Here is a 21,368-nt window from a genome sequence, read left to right as displayed (position 1 = left end):
CTAAAGACTTCAGTTACTACTTGAGTTGAGAGAGGCAAGTCATTCCACCAACTGGGAACAGTCAAATAAAGTTCTCTTTGTGTCTCTTTGGGACCACAATGTGCCACTCACTTGTTAACACATGCAATCATCAGTGCTTTGAATTTGTAAGCAGCTATTAGCAATCAATGCAATTGATTAAAAGTGGTGTTACTACACTCATACATTTAAAACCATTCTAAATCTCATTCTGGATCAGTTGCAGAGATTTGAACATGAAGGCAGATCGACTTTAATCACTCCTTGTAATTACGGAGCAGCTCAACTTCCTTCATGGTACCTAAAACCCAGAATTGCTGCAAACTAAACTGAAACAGCAAATATGGCTTCATTGTACAGTCTTTCATTCAAAATGAAACCTAAAAGAAGCATGAGGTGCTGAGTGGCCAGTGAAATTCTTATATTCAAATAACTAGTACTTGAATTTCATTGAAGTTCATGTTCATAGTTTGAATCAAAACTGAAAAAACACCAGCAAATTAAGAAAAGAAGTGTTGCAAATTCGCACAACACAAACAAACTAAGAAAATGTACTGCATTTTCTCATAACACATGCAAATAGCATGGAATACAATGGCATTGTTTCAATTAGACCAAAAAACTTGAAGAACCTGGCTGGGAAATATATATTGTGGCGTGACTACTGCTCTAAAATTGCAGGTGATCTTTCAAAGGTGAGGTTTTTTTTTTTTAGTTTTTTTATTTATTTATTTATGTATTTTTTATTTTTTTGAAAATCCTGATTACACAGTTCCCCTTCGGGGGGAACTTCAGCACTATAAGTGGATTTGATTTGTAAAATCCACGCATTGGGAGGATTCGGATCAGAAGCCGCTTGTCTGGAGAGTATTGAACGGGCCAATGAATGAAATTAATTGGCAGCGTAAGCTTGCGCAGGTGTGCGACATCTGCAATTATCTCAGCATATAAGCACACCCTAAGCCAGCAGACGCCATCCTTTTCGCTTCAGATCCTTTCTGAGTGAGTCGATGAGGGTTCCTCTTGCTGATCAGCACTTCAGAGCGAACGAGTGTGTCTCCCGGTCCAGAGTGGGTCTTCGCGGTGGCAGACGGTCGAGCTGGGTTACTCCCTTGCCTGCGGTTCTTTGGGTCCGGTCCTCCAGAGCGGTGCGTATAGTTGCAACTTTCCTAAAAGAGCAACACAGTCGTGCAGCACGTCCTTTTCAGGATGGCGCTCCGACTGTGCGTTTCTGGATGCGGGGGTTTCCTGTCTCCGGATGATGGACACGATCACTGCATTGCATGTTTGGGGGTCCAGCATGTTAATGCGGTGCTCGCGGGCGGTTCATGTCGTCATTGCGATGCCATGACCGTTGCACAGCTAAGATCGCGGCTAACTTTCGCAAGAGAGCGAGCCACCCCAGTTGCCTCCTGTTCTAAAAAAGCAGCGGGCGCTCGGGCAGATCTGAGGGTTTCAGCGGGAGCTAATCCGCCGCCCACGGGCTCGCGGACCTCTCGCTCCTCACGGCGCTCCATCCAAGCTTCGGGTGGTGAGAGTGATCCGTCTAACCAGATGGTAGCTCTCACACTCACTGACACCGGAGATCAGATGTCCTCCGCGGCATCGGAGGGTGGGCTTTCACTGTCCGACGAAGATCCGGACCCGCTCGCCCCCTCCGGGCAGGTGAGCGCTGTCAAATCGGATCCTGAAGCGGACATGTTAGCCGTGCTTTCCCGGGCTGCTTCGGCCGTGGGGTTGGAGATGGTTTATCCCCCAGCTCCGCGGCCGGACCGACTAGATGGGTGCTACGTAGAGGACCAGAAGGCGAAGCCTTCGAAGCCTCTCGTCCCCTTCTTCCCGGAAGTGCACAGTAGGCTCACGCAGTCCTGGAGGGCACCTTTCTCTGCCCGTGCTGCGAGTGCCTCCGCCCTCACCGCCCTTGACGGCGGAGCTGCCAGGGGGTATGAGGCGATCCCGTCAGTGGAGCGCGCTATCGCGGTCAATCTTTGTCCGCGCGGCGCCTCTACGTGGCGGGGTTTGCCCCGCCTCCCGTCCAAAGCCTGTAGGTTGTCTGCCTCCCTCGGAGCCAGAGCTTATAAGGCTGCGGGCCAGGCTGCTTCTGCTTTGCACGCGATGGCCACCTACCAGCGCTACCAAGCGCAGGCGCTGGCCGAGCTGCACGAGGGCGGGTCCAACCCAAGCTTATTACATGAGCTGCGCACCGCGACCGACTATGCTCTTCGGACTACTAAGTCCGCCGCGTGTGCGCTGGGGAGGACGATGTCCACACTTGTGGTTCAGGAACGCCACCTCTGGCTAAACCTGGCCGATATGCGCGACGTTGACAAAGTTCGCTTTCTTGACTCGCCCATATCCCAGGCTGGCCTGTTCGGCGACACCGTCGGTGAATTCACCCAGGAATTCAAGGCGGTGAAAGAGCAGTCGGATGCGATGGGCAATGTCATCTATCGGCGTGGCCGTAAGCCCGCTCCGCCCGCCGAGCCATCCACCTCCGCTGTTCCTCGCCAAGGGCGCCCGCCAACGAGTGCTGCCCCGCCCCAGCCTGCGCCTCCGGCCAAGCGGGCGCGGCGTTCACCTCGAAAGCAGGCAGCCCCTCCTGCCCAGGGCGCCGTTAAGTCCGGTAAACGGACCGCGAAGCGTCCCTGAGACAGGCCATCCGGAGAAGAGGAAACTTGCTCTTTCCCCGCTGGAGGGCGGGGCCCCGATAACAACGGTACTTTTCAGTGCCACCAAAACATCAGTAAAAGAGCACTTTTTCCCTTCCCCGGATGTGACTGCACGAGTTCTGCCAGTCCGGGACGCGCTGCCTTCCGGCTCGCAGACTCTACGTGCTTCGCCAGTGGCTCACGAGCGCTGGGGGGACGGTCTCCCTTCCCTCAGCCCTCCAGCCCCCTCTCCGGAGTCAGGGTGCGGAGCCAGAGCGAATCGCTCTCCTCCAGCTCTTCCGCGGGACCCTCGTGCTTCCCGGATCAGCACACCCACTCCGCGCTGCCCCACCGCTGGTACGTCAGCGATTGTAGCGATGACTCCATTAGCGAGGGCTCTGCCTGCCTGGTTAGCGCGGGCCAGCCCCTCGCGGTGGCTCATACGCACAATCAGACTCGGTTACGCGATTCAGTTCGCGAAACGGCCCCCCAAGTTTACGGGCGTGTATTTCTCCAGGGTCAACCCCCTGTCCGCCCCTGTCTTGCGAGAGGAGATTGCTGCCCTCCTGGCGAAGGGTGCAATCGAGCCGGTTCCTCCAGCCGAGATGGAGAGTGGGTTTTACAGCCCATACTTCATCGTACCCAAAAAGAGCGGTGGGTCACGGCCAATCCTAGATCTGCGCGTTTTGAACCGCTGTCTGCACAGGCTGCCGTTCAGAATGCTCACGCAGAGGCGCATTCTCCAATGCGTTCGTCCTCGGGATTGGTTTGCAGCCATAGACCTGAAGGACGCGTATTTCCATGTCTCCATTCTTCCACGCCACCGCCAATTTCTGCGGTTTGCGTTCGAGGGTCGAGCGTGGCAGTACAAGGTCCTCCCCTTCGGGCTCTCTCTGTCTCCGCGGGTCTTCACCAAACTCGCGGAGGGTGCCCTAGCGCCCCTTCGGCTCGCGGGCATTCGCATACTCAATTATCTCGACGACTGGCTGATTTTAGCCCACTCGCGGGAGCAGTTGATTATGCACAGGGACAAGGTGCTTCGGCATCTCCGCCTACTGGGGCTTCAGGTCAACCGAGAAAAGAGCAAACTCGCCCCCGTGCAGAGGATTTCTTTTCTCGGGATGGAGCTGGACTCGATCACCATGGTAGCGCACCTCTCCGAGGAACGCGCTCGCCTGTTGCTGAACTGTCTGAGGGAGCTCGACAGCAAACTAGTGGTCCCACTGAAGTTCTTTCAGAGGCTCCTGGGGCATATGGCATCCGCAGCCGCCGTCACGCCGCTCGGGTTGCTCCATATGAGACCACTTCAGCACTGGCTTCACGATCGGGTCCCCAGACGCGCATGGCACGCGGGCACACACCGGGTCTCGGTTACTGCGCTGTGTCGCCGCGCCCTCAGCCCTTGGAACGACCCCTCGTTCCTACAGGCCGGTGTGCCTCTAGGACAGGCGTCCAGCCATGTTGTTGTTTCAACAGACGCTTCCAACACGGGTTGGGGGGCCGTGTGTCGCGGGCATGCGGCTGCGGGCCTCTGGAAGGGTGCCCAGCTGCATTGGCATATCAATCGCCTAGAGCTGTTGGCAGTTTTCCTCGCTCTCCACCGCTTTTTACCGGTGCTGGAGCGGCAACACGTGCTGGTCAGGACGGACAGCATGGCGGCGGCGGCGTATATCAACCGCATGGGGGGTATGCGCTCTCGCCGCATGTCTCAGCTCGCCCGCCGTCTGCTCCTCTGGAGTCACCCGCGGCTGAAATCGCTGCGCGCCATTCACGTTCCAGGCACGCTCAATCGTGCAGCCGATGCGCTCTCACGACAGCTGTTACGCCCTGGAGAATGGAGACTCCACCCCGAGTCTGTTCAGCTGATATGGGCGCGATTCGGGGAGGCCCAGATCGATCTGTTTGCTTCCCCCGAGAACGCTCACTGCCAGTTGTTTTTTTCCCTGACCGAGGGCTCTCTCGGCACGGATGCACTGGCCCACAGCTGGCCTCGGGGCATGCGCAAGTATGCGTTTCCCCCAGTGAGCCTGCTCGCGCAGTTTCTGTGCAAGGTCAGGGAGGACGAGGAACAGGTTCTGCTAGTTGCGCCCCTTTGGCCCAACCGGACCTGGATATCAGAGCTCTCACTCCTCGCGACGGCCCTCCCCTGGCGGGTCCCTTTGAGAGAGGACCTACTCTCTCAGGGACAGGGCACCATCTGGCACCCTCGCCCCGATCTTTGGAACCTCCACGTGTGGTCCCTAGACGCGAGGAAGACTTAGGTAACCTACCGACTGCGGTGGTTAATACCATCACTCAGGCTAGAGCCCCCTCCACGAGGCGCGCCTACGCCCTGAAGTGGAGTCTATTCACTGAATGGTGCGTCTCTCGCAGAGAAGACCCCCGAAATTGCCAGATTAGTGTTGTGCTCTCTTTCCTTCAAGAGAAGTTGGACAGCAGGCTGTCGCCCTCCACTCTCAAGGTTTACGTGGCCGCCATCTCCGCTTATCATAGCGCGGTAGCTGGCGGCACCGTGGGAAAGCATAACCTGGTCATCCAGTTCCTTAGGGGTGCTAGGCGAATTAATCCATCTCGCCCCCCTCTCATGCCCTCTTGGGATCTCGCCCTCGTTCTCACGAGTCTGCGATCCGATCCCTTTGAGCCACTCGAATCAGTATCTCTAAGATTTCTGTCCCTGAAGACAGCTCTGCTGGTTGCGTTGGCCTCCATCAAGAGGGTCGGGGACCTGGAGGCATTTTCGGTCAGTGACTCGTGCCTGGAATTCGGGCCGGATTACTCTCACGTCATCCTGAGACCCCGCCCCGGTTATGTGCCCAAGGTTCCTACCACCCCCTTTAGAGATCAGGTAGTGAACCTGCAAGCGCTGCCCCCGGAGGAGGCAGACCCAGCCCTTTCTTTACTTTGTCCAGTTCGCGGTCTGCGCATTTATGTGGACCGTACTCAGAATTTTAGATCATCTGAGCAGCTCTTTGTCTGTTATGGCGGTCGGCAGCAGGGAAGTGCCGTATCAAAACAAAGATTATCCCACTGGATTGTGGATGCCATTTCACTCGCTTATTCGAGTCGAGGTCAGCCGTGTCCCCCGGGAGTTCGTGCAAACTCCACTCGGAGCGTTGCATCCTCTTGGGCGCGTGCACGCGGCGCCTCTCTAACAGACATCTGTAGAGCTGCGGGCTGGGCGACACCCAACACATTTGCAAGGTTTTACAATCTGCGAGTGGAGCCGGTTTCCTCAAGGGTATTAGGTAACCCTTTGGTGATTGAGGAGACAACTCGGTAGGGTGTTGAAACACGCTTGCTGCGCCATTCTCCCTAACACGGAGGTACGTGCGCCTTTTTTATCTGTCAGTAAAGTTCCCCGTCAGGTGAGCCCTGCAGATTCCTCCGTGGCCCCCAGCACTGACTCAGTGGAGGAGTCACTTGCTGGCCCACTACGTTGTAGGTCTGCCCGCTGGTCAGCCCGCGTTTTGGGTATAGGTGCCTGCTATGCGTGATCCCCACTAGGCGATCCCATATGCTTATTCCGCCACGGCTAAGTCCCCCCCCTGGGCGGACCCGTGTCTTCCCTCTCCGCTAACCACTCTTTTGCTATGCGTACTCCCCCTTTTTAGGGCTAGTCCATATGTAAATTCTGCCATCTATCCCCCCCTTGGGTAACGGATGGCCTCCGCAGCGTCCTCCCTATCGGGATTGCACGCTTCCCAACGTACTGTCGTATTTCCTAGAATTATCTAGATGCTCACGACTTCCCAAAAAATATATCTAAATCCGTAAAACTTCTGTTGAAGTAGGATAAATTAGGGCCAGGGACACGTTGGAGGACCGCGCCCCCCATGATGTGGGTGCGTCACGCTTGCTTGACTATCTCCTCATCGGGGGTGTTGGTAAGGTGCAGTCATTATGGCGCTTTCAATGGGCTCCCAATGCGTGGATTTTACAAATCAAATCCACTTATAGTGCTGAAGTTCCCCCCGAAGGGGAACGTTCGAGGTTACTAAAGTAACCCTTCGTTCCCCGAGGAGGGGAACGGAAGCACTATACTCCGTCGCCATAATGACTGTCCCTTAGCTGTTTGAAAGTCTCTTCAGCTTAAAAGGATGGCGTCTGCTGGCTTCGGGTGTGCTTATATGCTGAGATAATTGCAGATGTCGCACACCTGCGCAAGCTTACGCTGCCAATTAATTTCATTCATTGGCCCGTTCAATACTCTCCAGACAAGCGGCTTCTGATCCGAATCCTCCCAATGCGTGGATTTTACAAATCAAATCCACTTATAGTGCTTCCGTTCCCCTCCTCGGGGAACGAAGGGTTACTTTAGTAACCTCGAACGTTCCCTTGTATTTTGTATAATATTAGCTAACCCAGGCTCATTCTGAAAATGTACTGCTATATACATTCTGGAGATCGCAAAATACATCCCAGGAGCTACGCTTTGTTTTTTTGTTTTTGTTTTCACAAATCCACCAGAGGCCGCTGTGTATGCTTTTTGAAATCTCAGATTTCTCACACCATTTGCACCTGCTCTTCCCACATAAAACCACAAACTGACACAGAGGCCGCTGTCGACTGACTGATTAACTGACCGACTGACTTATCAACTGACCCACCCTCCTCCTTCCTTAAACCCAACCGATGGTGTTTTCAATAGCACCGATTGACCCACCCACCCACTTCGCTAAACCCAACGGACAGTTTTAAAAAGCAATCCAGAAAAAGAAAAGCCCTTGCCTATTTTTTACCACGTTTTCAGATTTTACCACATTCTCACTTTGTTATTTATTTAACTTTTTTTGGCTTCTGTTTTTTTCTTACCCACTTTCTGGAACCGTTCATTACCGGACTGGAACCTCGTCGTCATAGTCAACTCCTCTCTTCATCTTAAGTCCACAGATGTACATGGCGAGTTAACTGGACAACAGTGGGACAGCCGTCTATACAGAGGTATGCGGTCAGCTGGTAAGTGCGAAAAGGAACGACGTCATAGCATTCATTTTAAAGACAGAATGCAGTATATGTACTTCTGGCTACATAATTCACGATCCCCAGAAATGTATATAGGGTTACGTTTTCAAAATGAGCCTGTGTTGTTATTACCCTTGATGACCATTACCTATATAGCCGGGTAAGTCATGATTTTGGGTCCTCTTGAAAACATTCCCTTGTGTTCCGTTTTATTTGCATGTGTTGTGAGAAAATGCAGACGTTTTCTTCATTTGTTTGTGTTGTGAGAAAATGCAGCATGCTTTCTTTATTTGTTTGTGTTGTGAGGTGCTTTTTGTACTTCCATGTACTTTTGCGGTAAATTGCAGTGCGTTAAGCTCTCTCGGCCACTGTAGAACTTATATATTCGAACACTTTACATACTTGAAGGTCAGTATATCCATGACATCTTCTGGAGTGTTGAGAACCAACTTCAGGTTCTGCCCATGGTGCAGATAGACAGCTCCATCCAAGCTGGTGGAGGTTTTGAGTTGAGTGACCCACTCTAATCCCACACGGCCTATTGCTCCGTCCACTCCAGCTCTCACAGAGATGCCAACCAATGCACTGTTTAAGAAGAGGACATATATTTTCTGTTTGTTTTTAATAAATAAAGACAAAAAAAAGTCTTAGCCCAACAAAGCTGGTATAGTGCTTAGGACTTTTGCACAGCGCTGTTTATATAATCATGCTGAAAATGAAAACTATAACCTCTGAAGTCCTTTCCAGAAGGAAAGGCAAATGGATTAAAGCCTACTTTACTTTTCAACATTCACAATTCCATCATTTCAGACAGTATTGCTAACAACACTGCAAGAAATACAGCTCAAACAGGACAAACAGCCTCTCTTAAACAATTAAACCAAAAGAATTCAAACTCTAACCTAACTCCAATCCTAACAAACCATACATCAACTGAAAGATCCTTCATTCAACATGTATACGTCTCAATTTTAAAATAATAATAAACATGTACACTTATGACTGGCTTTGTGGTAAAGGGTCATACATATCCATTTTACCATCAGTAAAACCACAGATTTAATGTTGGCCTAAAACGTTTACACTCTACTGTATGATTTGCCAACACAACTTCAATGTGACAGCACAAATAAACCTTCATCATACCTTGGTTTGATATAGCCAGCCAGTGAGAAGTGTGACCAATTCTTATAGTTAGAGATGCCTTTAAGTCTGAGGGAAAACAGAGCGGACATGTTGATGCTGAGCCTCATGGGTAATCCGGAGAGGGATGGTAAAACCAGTTCCTCTGCCAGAACAACTGGCTTTTGGCTGAGTTTTATCTCCTGACCCTAGGAAAAGAAAAGAAATTATAAATATATATATATATATATATATATATATATATATATATATATATATATATCTCCTAAGAATGCTGCCCTCGCGACCTGGCCCCAGAAAAGCGGCAGAAAAAAATTCATCAGTAAAACAAAAATTCAAAAAAATCTTCTTAAATGTTTTAACACTCTGACAAATAATTTTCTAACAGAATCGTTCATTTTAATACTGGATTCAATTTAATAATTATATATTTTAATACTGGATTCAATTTAATTATATATATATATATATATATATATATATATATATATATATATATATATATATATATATATATATATATATATATATATATATATAATTAAATTGAATATATATTAAATTAAATTAAATTAAATTGAATATATATATATATATATATATATATATATATATATATATATATATATATATATATATATATATATATATATATATATATAATTAAATTGAATCCAGTATTAAAATATATAATTATTAAATTGAATCCAGTATTAAAATGAACGATTCTGTTAGAAAATTATTTGTCAGAGTGTTGAAACATTTAAGAAGATTTTTTTGAATTTTTGTTTTACTGATTAATTTTTTTCTGCCTCTTTTCTGGGGCCAGGTCGCGGGGGCAGCATTCTTAGGAGAGAACCCCAGACTTCCCTCTACCCAGACACTTCCTCCAGCTCCTCTGTGGGATCCCAAGGTGTTCCCAGGCCAGCCGAGAGACATAGTCTCTCCAGCGTGTCCTGGGTCTTCCCCGAGGCCTCCTACCAGTGGGACATGCCTAGAACACCTCCCTAGGTAGGCGTCCAGGAGGCATCCGAAACAGATGCCCGAGCCACCTCAGCTGACTTCTCTCGATGTGGAGGAGCAGCGGTTCTACTCTACTTCCCCCGGGTGTCAGAGCTCCTAATCCTATCCATAAGAATGCGCCCTGCCACTTTGCGTAGAAAACTTATTTCGGCCGCTTGTATCCATGATCTTGTCCTTTCGGTCATGACCTACAGCTCATCACCATAGGTAAGAGTAGGAACATAGACTGACCGGTAAATCGAAAGCTTTGCCTTACGGCTCAGCTCCTTCTTTACCACAACTGACCAGTCTATCGACTGCTTTACTGTTGCCGCTGCACCAATCCGGCTGTCAATCTCACGTTCCATCCTTCCCTCACTCGTGGACAAAAAACACTGACATACGTAAACTCCTTCACCTGGGGTAAGGACTTTCCTCCAACCCGGAGATGCCAAACCACCTTTTTTTGGTGGAGCACCATGGCCTCGGACTTGAAGGTGCTGACTGTCATCCCAGCCGCGTCAAACTCGGTAGCAAACCGAACAGTGCATGCTGAAGTCCATGTTCGATGAAGCCAACAGAACAACATCGTCTGCAAATAACAGAGATTAAATCCTGTGGTCCTCCATGAACCGCCACTTATCGTGGTGGAGAGGTTTGAGTGCCTGAGTGATCTTAAGAGCTATGTTGTCGGGGGGCTAATGCACCCGGTAGGGTCTCCCAAGACAAAAAGGTCTAAGGTGACAGGTCAGACTAAGGGTGCTTTCATACCTACACTTTTGTTTCGGAACGTGTCTCGTTTGCCCAGTTAGCGCGGTTCGTTTGGTATATGTGAACAGGGCAATCGCGCTCTGTTCCGCGCCAAAGTAATCGCTCCGAGATTGCTTGAATGAGGTGGTCTCGACTCGATTGAAACGAACCATGGAGCGGTTCGATTGCAGTGAGAAAGCGATCCGATCCGAGTGCGGTTATATCACAGTGTTTTATGGATATGAAATAGACATATGTCTATATGAAGAGACAATTATGAGTAGGGCAGGAAGTTTCGCGAGTCTCTGGATGCCCACAAACGAGTGATCATCTCCGGTAATCTCCCGGTCCTCAAATAGTCATCGTCGCGCACCCTTCTCACCCCTCCCCACCGCATCTCTCCTCAGACACGTCGCATGTGCGAGCACCTTGTCAATCACCACCAAACCACCACCCCTCCTGACAGCTGAGAGGGACGCTGCAAAATAAACCCTGACACTCTGACCAATGTGAGGAGTGTTTACTCGCAAGTGACTTGTTTTAGCTCTTTTGGTCCGATTAGAGACTTTGCATTGTGAAAGCGAACCACACCAAGAGCAAAGAGCAACAATGTAACATTTGTAATCTTTGTTTCGGAACAACTGAATCGATTCACAGGTGTGAAAGCACCCTAAGTGCGGCTCAAAAACCCCTAATGAGTACAAGAACATCAAGGGCCAAGACATCGCCTGGTATGGCGTAGGCGGGGCCCCACCCTGGAGCCAAGCCTGGGGTTGGGGCTCGTATGCATAAGGGGCCGGTCCATTGTGGAACGAGTGGTAGTCGAAGGTTAGGACCACGACAACCCGATTGTCAGGCACAGAAAAAAAGTGATCAGAAAAATATTCATGACACAATTTTAATGACCTCACGACAATCATGTTTTATGACAAGATGTGTTGCCTTGGAACTATAATCAAAATTTTTTATATTTTTTCCTACAGTCAGAAATGAAAGTAGAATATTCTGTTCTTACCTTTAACAATTTGACAACAACACCAGCTGTACTAAGGGACAGCTTTCTCTGATACGAATGCAGGTCATCACAGGTCATAAAGGTCATGTCATTGCCAAACATCTTCACGTTTATCCAGCAACGGAGGGTTCTGTCCTTTTTCCTCTGCTCTGTGAACTTAAATAGAAAACCTGGTAACGTGAAGCCAAATTTTAAACATTTAAACCATAATCAGGACTCTCACCTTAGTCCTCATGGAACTAAATGTTGCGGACTGACAGCCATCACTATCACTGTTTCTCTCCTTCTTCTTCACAGAGTCTGCTTGAGCTGAAGGTCCGGAGTGATCAGCAGATGCTAGAGGTTGCTGCTCAAACATTGTCTTAAGAAGAGGCTCAAGGTTTTCCATTCTAAGGCTAATCTAAACAAAAAAATCCAGAATAACTATCCGTTATAACTAGTTAATAGTCTAATAATAAATAGTTAGTTAATGAGTTATAATTGACTTGTTAAATAAAAGTTAATAGTTTGCTAATTATTTATAGCTGTGCATTACAGATAGCCAATAGATAACTTACAAGCTGTTAGTTAACAAGTTGTAAATGGTTTGTTTACTGTATTTTAATGTTTTATAACTAAACATAATAAATTAGTAATAGATCATGAACAAGCTGTTAGTAAATTACTTACTAAAGATGTGTTAAGTATGAGATAATAGTTCCGCCAGAGGCTCGCGTTAACGCAGCACGTTAACACCAATAACGGCAAACCACTAATATATATATATATATATATATATATATATATATATATATATATATATATATATATATATATATATATATATATATATATATATATTATATTAAAAAAGTTATTGCATAAAATATTTAAATACAATAAACTGACACTATTATTCTGACAATTATAGCACTGTTAGATGTATATTCTTGAGGAAAAACTCTAACCAGAATATTATTTTGTCAAATACTTTAAGATAAATCTTATCATTTATACTAAAGACTATAAAGCCAAATGCAAATTTCTAAATCAGATTTTTACAATTCTTTTAATTTACATTACATTTAATTAAAATGAATGTTATTTCATTTTGTGTTATTTGAAGTTTCAATTAAAAAAAAACCCTGCCTATAGATGAATTATGATTTACATTGTACTGAATGATTGTAAACAAAAAGCTTTTTTAATTGAAAAATCTGTTTTCACTGCATAAGATTCCAAAATAACCGTAAATGAATGAGTGTGATTTTTGATTTTATGTTTTGTGGGGGGAAAAAATATGTTTAATTCATTTTTACCTCCAGAAGATTGAATGCTCTGCCTAGGATGAATACTGTCAGATTAGCCATAGCATAACTGGGAAGAAAAGACTGGGGGGAGAAAACCAGAGCTCCCTCCACGTTTGCAGCAGCCACTCCTGAAGCAGAGACAAAACAGAGATGTTGCAAATGGGAGAAAATTAACATGTTGAATATAGAACGGAAAAGTACCCGTGTCCACTGTGTAATCCATATGAGAAGAATATTTCCATGGTTCTGCTTCAAAGTCTCTGCTAATAATGTCATCTGGAAGTGACTCCATCAGGTATTTCTTCAGAGGGTCTTCTGTTTTCTGGATATTAAAAAGGTGACTCCAAACAAATGACCCAACTGAGGACATATCATAGAGAACACAGTTAAAGTCAGAATTATTAGCCCCCCTTTGATTTTAGTTTTCTTTTTTAAAATATTTCCCAAATGGTGTTTAACAGAGCAAGGAAATTTTCACAGTATGTCTGATAATATTTTGTCTTCTGGAGAAAGTCTTATTTGTTTTATTTCGGCTAGAATAAAAGCAGTTTTTATGTTTTTTAAACGCGATTTTAAGGTCAAAACTATTAGCGCCTTTAAGCTATAATTTTTTTAGATAGTCTACAGAACAAACCATCGTTATACAATAACTTGCCTAATTACCCTAACCTGCCTAGTTAACCTAATTAACCTAGTTAATGTGTGTCCAATTATGTGTGGCATAGAAGTAAGATTGCATTTAAAAAAAGAAAAAGAAAAAAGAACACCATACCAACAGTAAATGTGATGCTGGCCGTGTTCTGGTCTGGAGCTGTTTTGTTGCTTCAGGTCCTGGAAGAATTGCTGTGATAAATGGAACCATGAATTCTGCTGTGTACCAAAATATCCTAAACGAGGACCACAAGATAAAGCTAACTTGGGTTCTGTCGCAAAACAAGGATTCAAATCACACCAGCAAGTCTACTTTTGAATGGCTGATGAAAAACAAAACGAAGACTTTGGAGTGGCCTAGTCAATGTCCTGACCTGAATCCAATTGAGATGTTGTGGCATGATCTTAAAAAGGTAGTTCATGCTTGAAAACCCTCCAATGTGGCTGAATTGTGACAATTCTGCAATGATGAGTGGGTCAAAATTCCTTCACAGCACTGTAATCTCATTGCAAGTTATTGCAAAAGTTTGATTGCAGTTGTTGCTGCTGAGGGTGGCACAATCAGTTATTAGGTTTGAGGGGGCAAACACTTTTTAACACAGGGCTATGAAGTTGAGTATTTTGTTTTTCCTTAATGATATATTATATTATATTATATTATATTATATTATATTATATTATATTATATTATATTATATTATATTATATTATTTTATATTATATAAAAACTGCATGATCTGTTTAACTGTGTTATCTTTGACTAATTTCAAAATTAGTTTGATGATCTGAAACATTGGTGTGCCAAACATTTAAAAAAAAATAAGAAATCAGTAAAGGGGCAAAGACTTTTTCACATCACTGTATTTCCAGCCAAACTACAAGAAATACTTTCTCAAATATTCTCTAATACTGTGAGAATTTGCCTCGCTTTGGTAAAACATCACTTAAAAAATATTTGAAAAAATAATTAAACATTCACAGGGGTTAATAAGGAGCTAACAGGACTGTTCATTTGATCTTCAATTATATATTTAATGCTTTTTAAATTCCCTTCTGTTTCGGTCCCATTCGAAAGCTGATCAATTAAATACTATTTAATAAGTCATACCTTGACTGGACTTCTCATTGCTTAAAGTTGTCTTCACAAGTGTGAAAATCTCCTGGTTTGGGCAGTGCATGAGCTGCTGATATGCTGCGATTCTGACCTCCACATTCTCTTGCTGTCTTTGAAATACCTGAGCAAGGACTTTTCTCTGATAACACATAATCCAAGGATGTTACTCATACCATAACAAACATAACATCAATGTGCATCTCCAGTGCTATATGTCTCTTAAATAGTTTGTTTATACTGACGTCCTGATGGCATGGGATTCTCCTGAACGCTCGTATAGCCGCCAGCTGAAGCTCCAGTGGCACAGAATGATTTTGCACACAGCGGCTCAGTGTTGGGATGAGATCTGAAACAGCTGCTCCTGCATTCTCTACTGCTTTTAACACATGCAGCAACTGCACAGAAGACAAAGACCACTTCATTTCCCTTTCTTATTTATTTATAAAACAATAAATCTTGGTTACACTACTTGGCTAAATTGCCTGTTCTCAACTCAAGTTTGATTGTCCCCTCTTGCCACCTTCTTGGCGGGTTTGTGTTCACATCGTCTTTTTTCCTTCTGAACCCCGATCAGCTTGCGTCATCGAGCTGCTGTTGTGTGTACAACTGTTGGTGAAGGCAATGAAAGCCAAGGCAGCAAAATGGAAAGACGTACGCATATCACGGTAGTTCTGCTTTTACTGAATGTTTTGGTTTTGAAAATACAGAAAGCGATTCGCGTTTATGTGCCGCAAAAATATTATAAACGTTTAGAACACAACGTGATGTCTGCAGAAGTCGTTTTTAGAGGAGACGAGCAAACAATATTACTGTATTTGCACTGGGTCAGTCCTGCTTGTGGCCAAGGTAACGTTAGGTAACGTTAATATAAAATCAGGCCGGCGTCCGCAACAACTTCCGCCCCAACCACGCTCTTTACTTTCGTCCTCAACATCACCACCAACTCACATCCCCAGCCTTCCCCAACCACCCACTTCACTACTTTCTCTTTCGTCTGTGACACCCCAACACCTCTCCTCCCTTTCTCCACTTTTAGTCCACGACACAAACACCTCAACACTCCCACCTAAACAAAGCTCGACTCCACCACTTTCCTGACTTTTTTTAAACAAGAGGTATGAAAACACCCTGCTGCTAGATAGTGTTTCAGAAGTGTTACTGCAGCGCAACACAAACAGCATGCATAGGTATGTGTAAGTTTGTGTAAAGTACACCAACAGTACAGTGACCGAGAAAGCTTAACGTGCTGCAACTTTTTAAAAAAACACGCAAATACAGAAAACGTCAGCAAATTAAGGCCCCGTTTACACTAATAAATTTTAGTTTTAAAACAACGTTTTAGAATGAGAACGATCTACGTCCACACTGGCGTTTTATCTTACTCTACACCGCTGAACACACGTCACGTAACCACACACACACTCTGGAATGCGCTGCAGTGATGAGAGCTGTGCACGTCGGACTGTTCATCAAGAATCTACCATTGGATCTAATCTCACTTTATTTGTTAAACGTGATATTTAATTCATTTTGTTGTCTTTATTTAACGACATATTACACGACTTTGGTCTTTTGAATCTATTACTTGTTCTAGGTAACGTGTTTTGGCTGAGTGCAAGAAATAAGTTAATATGAATTTATGCAACCACGTACACTGACTGCACATTTGACTGATCGTTTGCCTTTATTTCCTATAATGTATACACTTATTGTACGTTATACTGACCATTATTGACTATTAAAACTGATATTCAGCAAAAGAGAGGCTATGTTTCGTATTTTTTGTGAAAATGAAAGGAAGTAGTGATGTTATAGCCTCTGTTTTGTCATAAATATGAATACAGTGAAGATGACACTCATATAAATATGTAGCTAAATGATTTCAACTTTTTTTGGTGTCTGCTAAGTTGCTAATAACAAAATAAAAATAGGTAGTTCCTTATATCTGCAGGGGCGCCCCCAAGGGGTGGCCAGGGGTGGCCACGGCCACCCTTGTGTAAACTCTGGCCACCCCTGTGGCCACCCCAATATGATAGTTGCTGATATTAATAAATAAATGAATAAATAAAATGCAGCCACTGAATTATTGTGGATTGATCAGCGCCACTGACGAAGCTGATTCACTGAGATTGCACACTTTTTATTAAGAAATTATTATTTTTTAAATAATTTGTGTTTCATCTGATTGAAAACCACAAATCCAAAATAAATAACTAGATGCATTTTGAAATCTGCTTTTCAAAATTTTGTTTGGTTTTGTTTGGTTTATTAATTCATTCATTAATCATATTTATTATTCATAATTCATTAATGTTGGACATGGCATATATTGTATGTTGTACAAGAAATAACTTACCTGAAAGAGGTTTTAGACTAAATATTGATTTTTATTTGGTTTGCACTTGTATTTGCGGAATAAATTACAATATTTCAAGAGTAATTATTCGAATTCATTAAAACTTCATTATTTATTTTACCAAAAACAAAAATATAACATTACTCCTTATTCACAATATATACACAATTCATAATTTTTTGTGTGCCACCCCAAGATTTGTTGTGGCCTTACTTGGCCACCCCTAAGAAAATTTTCTGGGGGCGCCACTGTATATCTGTAATCCGAGGAGTGACACAAACAACTGAGGTAGGATCCAAATGCAGGTTTAATCAGAGTCAGGCAAGCAATGATCAACAAAGGTGCAAACAGGTATATGAAGACAGTCCAGAATCGTAGTCGAAGTAACAGGCAAGAGGTCAAAAGGCAGGCGGCAGACGGAGACAAAAGGTAAACAAGGCTAAGGTCAAAACACGGAGAAACAAGACAGGGAAACCGCGTTGTAGTGTTACTATACAGTTAACAAGACTCGGCAATGGGAGTGAGTGAGTGTGCTGCCTAAATAGTGTGTGCAATCAGTCTCTGACAATCCTCAGGTGGTGCGAGTGTAATCAGTCTAGATGAGGAAGCATGTGTGAGTGTGACCGGAGTGCATGTATGAAAATGTAGTCCAGAAATGGCGGATTTGTAGTCCATGGTTATTGAGAGTGAAATCCAGCGATCTTATGGAGTACGATCGCTGGTTATCATGACAATATCATGTTTTCATTATACTTTTAAGAAAGTGAAACAACGTAGCCAGGGTGATGTGAATGAGGTTATAAAGTGCACTGTTCCCTAAAGATTTACCCGACATGTCCTCGGGACTTTGTTTTACATATCAATCTTGCGAAGTCTGTAGGACTAACCTGTGTGTAGGCTACTAAATATTGGCCCAATCAGAGAGACGAATGTCTTTAGCCCCGCCTCCATTTTCAGATGTCCCCGTTTTCCCCTATCCACACTAACACGAAGCAGCAGCGTTTTAAAACTAAAACGCCCTCTTTAGCGTTTTCAAAAATCTCCGTTTTCTGCGCTCCAGCATAGTGTGGACGGATGGTATAACCGTAGCAAAACTTATGCATTTTAAAACTAAAACAGAGTGCGTTTTAGTTTGAAAATGCATAAGTTTTGCTACGGTTACGCCATCCGTCCACACTACGCCAGAGTTTTCGAGCACCGAAAATGGAGCGTTTTGGAAACGCTGAAGAGGTTAGTTTTCATCCTAAAACGCTGCTGCTCCGTCTCAGTGTGGATGGGGGAAAACGGAGACATCTGAAAACAGAGGCGGGGCTGCCGACATTCATCTCTCTGATTGGGGCTTTTCCTCAATATTAAGAAGCCCGCACACAGTTCAGTCTTGCATCCTTTCCCAGTAAGTTCAGACTTTGCAAGTTTGATATGGAAAACAGATTCCTGAGAACATATCGGGTAAATCTTCAAAGGGAACGATGTACTTTATAACATTATTCACATCACCCTGGCTACGTTGTTTCACTTTCTAAACAATAAAAGTACAACATGAAGGAACTGCTATTTTCATTTTGATATCAACAACTTAACAGACAGCAGAAATGTTGAGGCGTTGTGCTGCATATATGAGCGTCATCTTCACTGTATGCGTATTCATAACAAAACGAAGCCTAACATCACTGCCTTCTTTCACTTTCATTGAAATTATGAAACATACCCTCTCTTTTGCTGAATATTAGTTTTAATAATCAATAATGCCCATTATAACCGTATAACGGACAATAAGTTTATACAATATAGGAAATAAGGGCAAGCAATTACTCAATATACAGAATGTACGTGGTTACATTAATTATTAATTTATCTTTGCGCTCAGCCAAACTCGTTACCCGGGAACAAGTAATAGATTCAAAAGACCAAAGTCTGGGAATATGTTGTTAGATATAGACAACAAGATTAATTAAATATCACGTTTAGCAAATACAGTGAAATTAGATCCTGCAGGAGATCCTTGATGAACACTCTCATCTGGGTAGATAGGCTGCAGCGCATGCCAGAGAGTGTGTGTGTGGTCACGTGATGTGCGTTTTCAGTGTTTTGGTGTGGACGGAGAGCTGTTCAGAAACGCTGGGTGAAACGCTAGCGTGGACGCCGTTTTAAAACTAAAATGCACTAGTGTAAACGGGGCCTAAGACACCATCGGTTTGACTCCACACACTGCAGACTCAAAAAGAGGGAGGTGGGGCTACTGAAAAACTACTAAGAGTACTGATGTACCTCTGTGATCTTCAAATGTTCATCCACTTGACATCCTGCCTCAAGACTCCGCTTGAGAAGATGGACGAACTGCTGGACTTCTGAGATCTCACTGCATGGACTCTGTTGACAAAAGCGATGGACCAGCGAGGACACGACCAGTAGCACTTTTGGACGAATAAGAGGAATTTGCAGAAGAGCCTGGAAGAGAAAAAATTAGTAACTGCATGTCACAGTCTGTTTTATATAGTTATGTACTATAAATATTTGACTGAATAGCTCTAAACCTACACTGAGGTGGCTGATTATGGATGGGGTTGGGTGGGAAGCAAAACTGATGAGGGGTAGGATGTGTTCCTGATCAACTTCTTTGTTCAGTATTAGGTCCGCATTGACAAGGATGCAGTTCTCAGTTCCGCAGGCTGACAATGCATCTACCAGGGGCTGCCTGTCAGCAAACCGAAGTCAACATCAGCAAAAAAAATATTAATAATAAACTAAATAAATAAATAAAAGAAATAAGAAGCAGAAGTATGAAAAAAGAAATAAATAATAAAAAGAAAAAAAACATTATCTAATATTGTGTTTTATTACATTTCAAGAGTTCACACTTAGCTGATGATTGATTATAAAGCTTGTTTGGCATGCTGTCCCGGGAGAGAGCCCTGAGCTCATGAGATCCTCGAGCCCAGGGTTCCCTCCTCATGCAAGGCGGGAGGGGAGTTTGAGCTCAGGTAGATCTCGAGAACTCCCCTGCTGTAGTAAGCGATGAACATTAAGTGATTGCTCTTGGAGATAACTACATACTAGAAGCATGTCTATGGTGCTGATTTGGATTAGTCAATTAACTTAATTTGCATGTTTGTGGACGGTGGGAGGAAACCGGGGAACCCGGGGTAAATCCACGTAAGCACGGGAAGAAAGTGCAATCTCCAAACAAAAATGTCTGCTGGTTTGGTAGAGCGTGGAACCAGAGACATTCTTTCCGTGAGGCAACAGTGCTACGTGTCACCCATCTAGGAAGAAGGAGGAGTAGGGGTGGAAGGGGGGAATCTTCAAAACGAAGATAGCAGTGGAATGAAACCCAGGGTATTTATAGTAGTTTAGGAGTCATCTGATTGGAGCTTAGTGAATTGGATAATGCGGATCCAGCCGCTAGCAATCATAAGCACGTGATCCTCTCGAAATTAGTTTATACATAAACTTCACAAAGTAGCAATATGCAACATAGCTGAAATAATTACATATCAATGCAATTAAAAGGTGCCATAGAATGAAAATCTATTTGGATATTGATTGGGGGAAATAAGTATTCAACAAGTCACCATTTTAAAGACGACTCGTGTGGTGAATGAAGTCACATTGCTCAGGTGTGATCAGTGGCGGATTTAGGCATGGGCAATATGGGCAATCGCCCAGGGCGGCATCTTGCTGGAGGCGGCGCAGGGAGACGGTGCAAAAAAAGAAAAAAGAGCCCTAGTATTAATCAACTGTGCCCTAGTAAAACCGAAGTAGACGGCGCTTTTGGACACTGTTAACATAGGGCTAATAAACATGGGTAATAATTCTGACTTCAACTGTGTATAATATAACAATTAAATAGTTTTTGCAACTAAAGTATGATTATTTTGCATGTGTCTATTTTAGAGTACGTCATACTCTGTGTGTGTGTATGTGTGAGAGCAGGCACAGACATGAGCTAAGGAGAATCAGTGCAGAACTCATTAATATTCATGACCATTCTAAATATGGTCAAAACTGAGCTTCTCATTGTAGGATTTATTCCACCAGAGCCAGGGGTAGACTGGGACAAAAATTCAGCCCTGGCACTGTAGCCACACCAGCCCACATTACCACACAGACACACACATTCACTACTTATATTGGTGTATAGATGGTGTAATAATATAAGCAGTACAATATTGTATATATGTAATAGATATTTAAACATTTAGGGCCCTATTATACACCCGGCGCAATGTGGCGCAAGGTGCGGCGCAATACTCTTTTGCTACTTTTAGCTCGGCGCAAGGGTCATTTTGAGGCGTTGCGCTACGCTGTTTAAATAGCAAATGCATTTGCGCTCAAATGTGCGCCCATAGGCGTTCTGGTTTAAAAAAGCAGGCGTGTTTTGGTGCGTTGCTATTTTGAGAAACTGTAAATAGTCTGATCT

The 21,368-nt window shown here is 44.3% G+C and overlaps 2 protein-coding genes across 10 annotated transcripts in view; one reads left to right on the top strand and one right to left on the bottom strand.

Annotated features, from left to right (window-relative positions):
• Window positions 1-21,368, bottom strand: part of apoltp (apolipoprotein lipid transfer particle homolog) — a 597,023-nt gene that overhangs the window by 119,805 nt on the left and 455,850 nt on the right. For 5 of the 9 annotated variants that reach the window (XM_087240363.1, XM_087240367.1, XM_087240364.1 and 2 more), the window contains 10 exons: window positions 19,487-19,643; window positions 19,217-19,396; window positions 14,835-14,987; window positions 14,587-14,731; window positions 13,029-13,187; window positions 12,837-12,955; window positions 11,762-11,938; window positions 11,539-11,694; window positions 8,775-8,959; window positions 8,031-8,213 (listed from right to left, as the gene is read on the bottom strand). The exons of the other annotated variants lie outside the window; for them this stretch is intronic. In XM_087240363.1, coding sequence (XP_087096489.1) covers window positions 8,031-8,213; window positions 8,775-8,959; window positions 11,539-11,694; window positions 11,762-11,938; window positions 12,837-12,955; window positions 13,029-13,187; window positions 14,587-14,731; window positions 14,835-14,987; window positions 19,217-19,396; window positions 19,487-19,643 — 1,614 coding nt within the window. The remainder of the gene's footprint in view (window positions 1-8,030; window positions 8,214-8,774; window positions 8,960-11,538; window positions 11,695-11,761; window positions 11,939-12,836; window positions 12,956-13,028; window positions 13,188-14,586; window positions 14,732-14,834; window positions 14,988-19,216; window positions 19,397-19,486; window positions 19,644-21,368) is intronic. 9 annotated transcript variants of the gene reach the window in all.
• LOC147846195 (uncharacterized) overlaps window positions 886-21,368 on the top strand; it is a 1,020,765-nt gene continuing 1,000,282 nt past the window's right edge. The window contains exons 1-2 of the mRNA XM_087240427.1: window positions 886-4,268; window positions 4,379-6,675. Coding sequence (XP_087096553.1) covers window positions 1,228-2,667 — 1,440 coding nt within the window. The 5' untranslated portion in view covers window positions 886-1,227 and the 3' untranslated portion in view covers window positions 2,668-4,268; window positions 4,379-6,675. The remainder of the gene's footprint in view (window positions 4,269-4,378; window positions 6,676-21,368) is intronic.

This window comes from Danio rerio, chromosome 2 (assembly GCF_052040795.2).
Source record: "Danio rerio strain M-AB ecotype USA chromosome 2, GRCz13ab, whole genome shotgun sequence".
Classification (NCBI taxonomy): Eukaryota; Metazoa; Chordata; class Actinopteri; order Cypriniformes; family Danionidae; genus Danio; species Danio rerio.
Note: the sequence above shows the minus strand (reverse complement) of the source record. Positions and strands in the feature narration are given on the sequence as shown.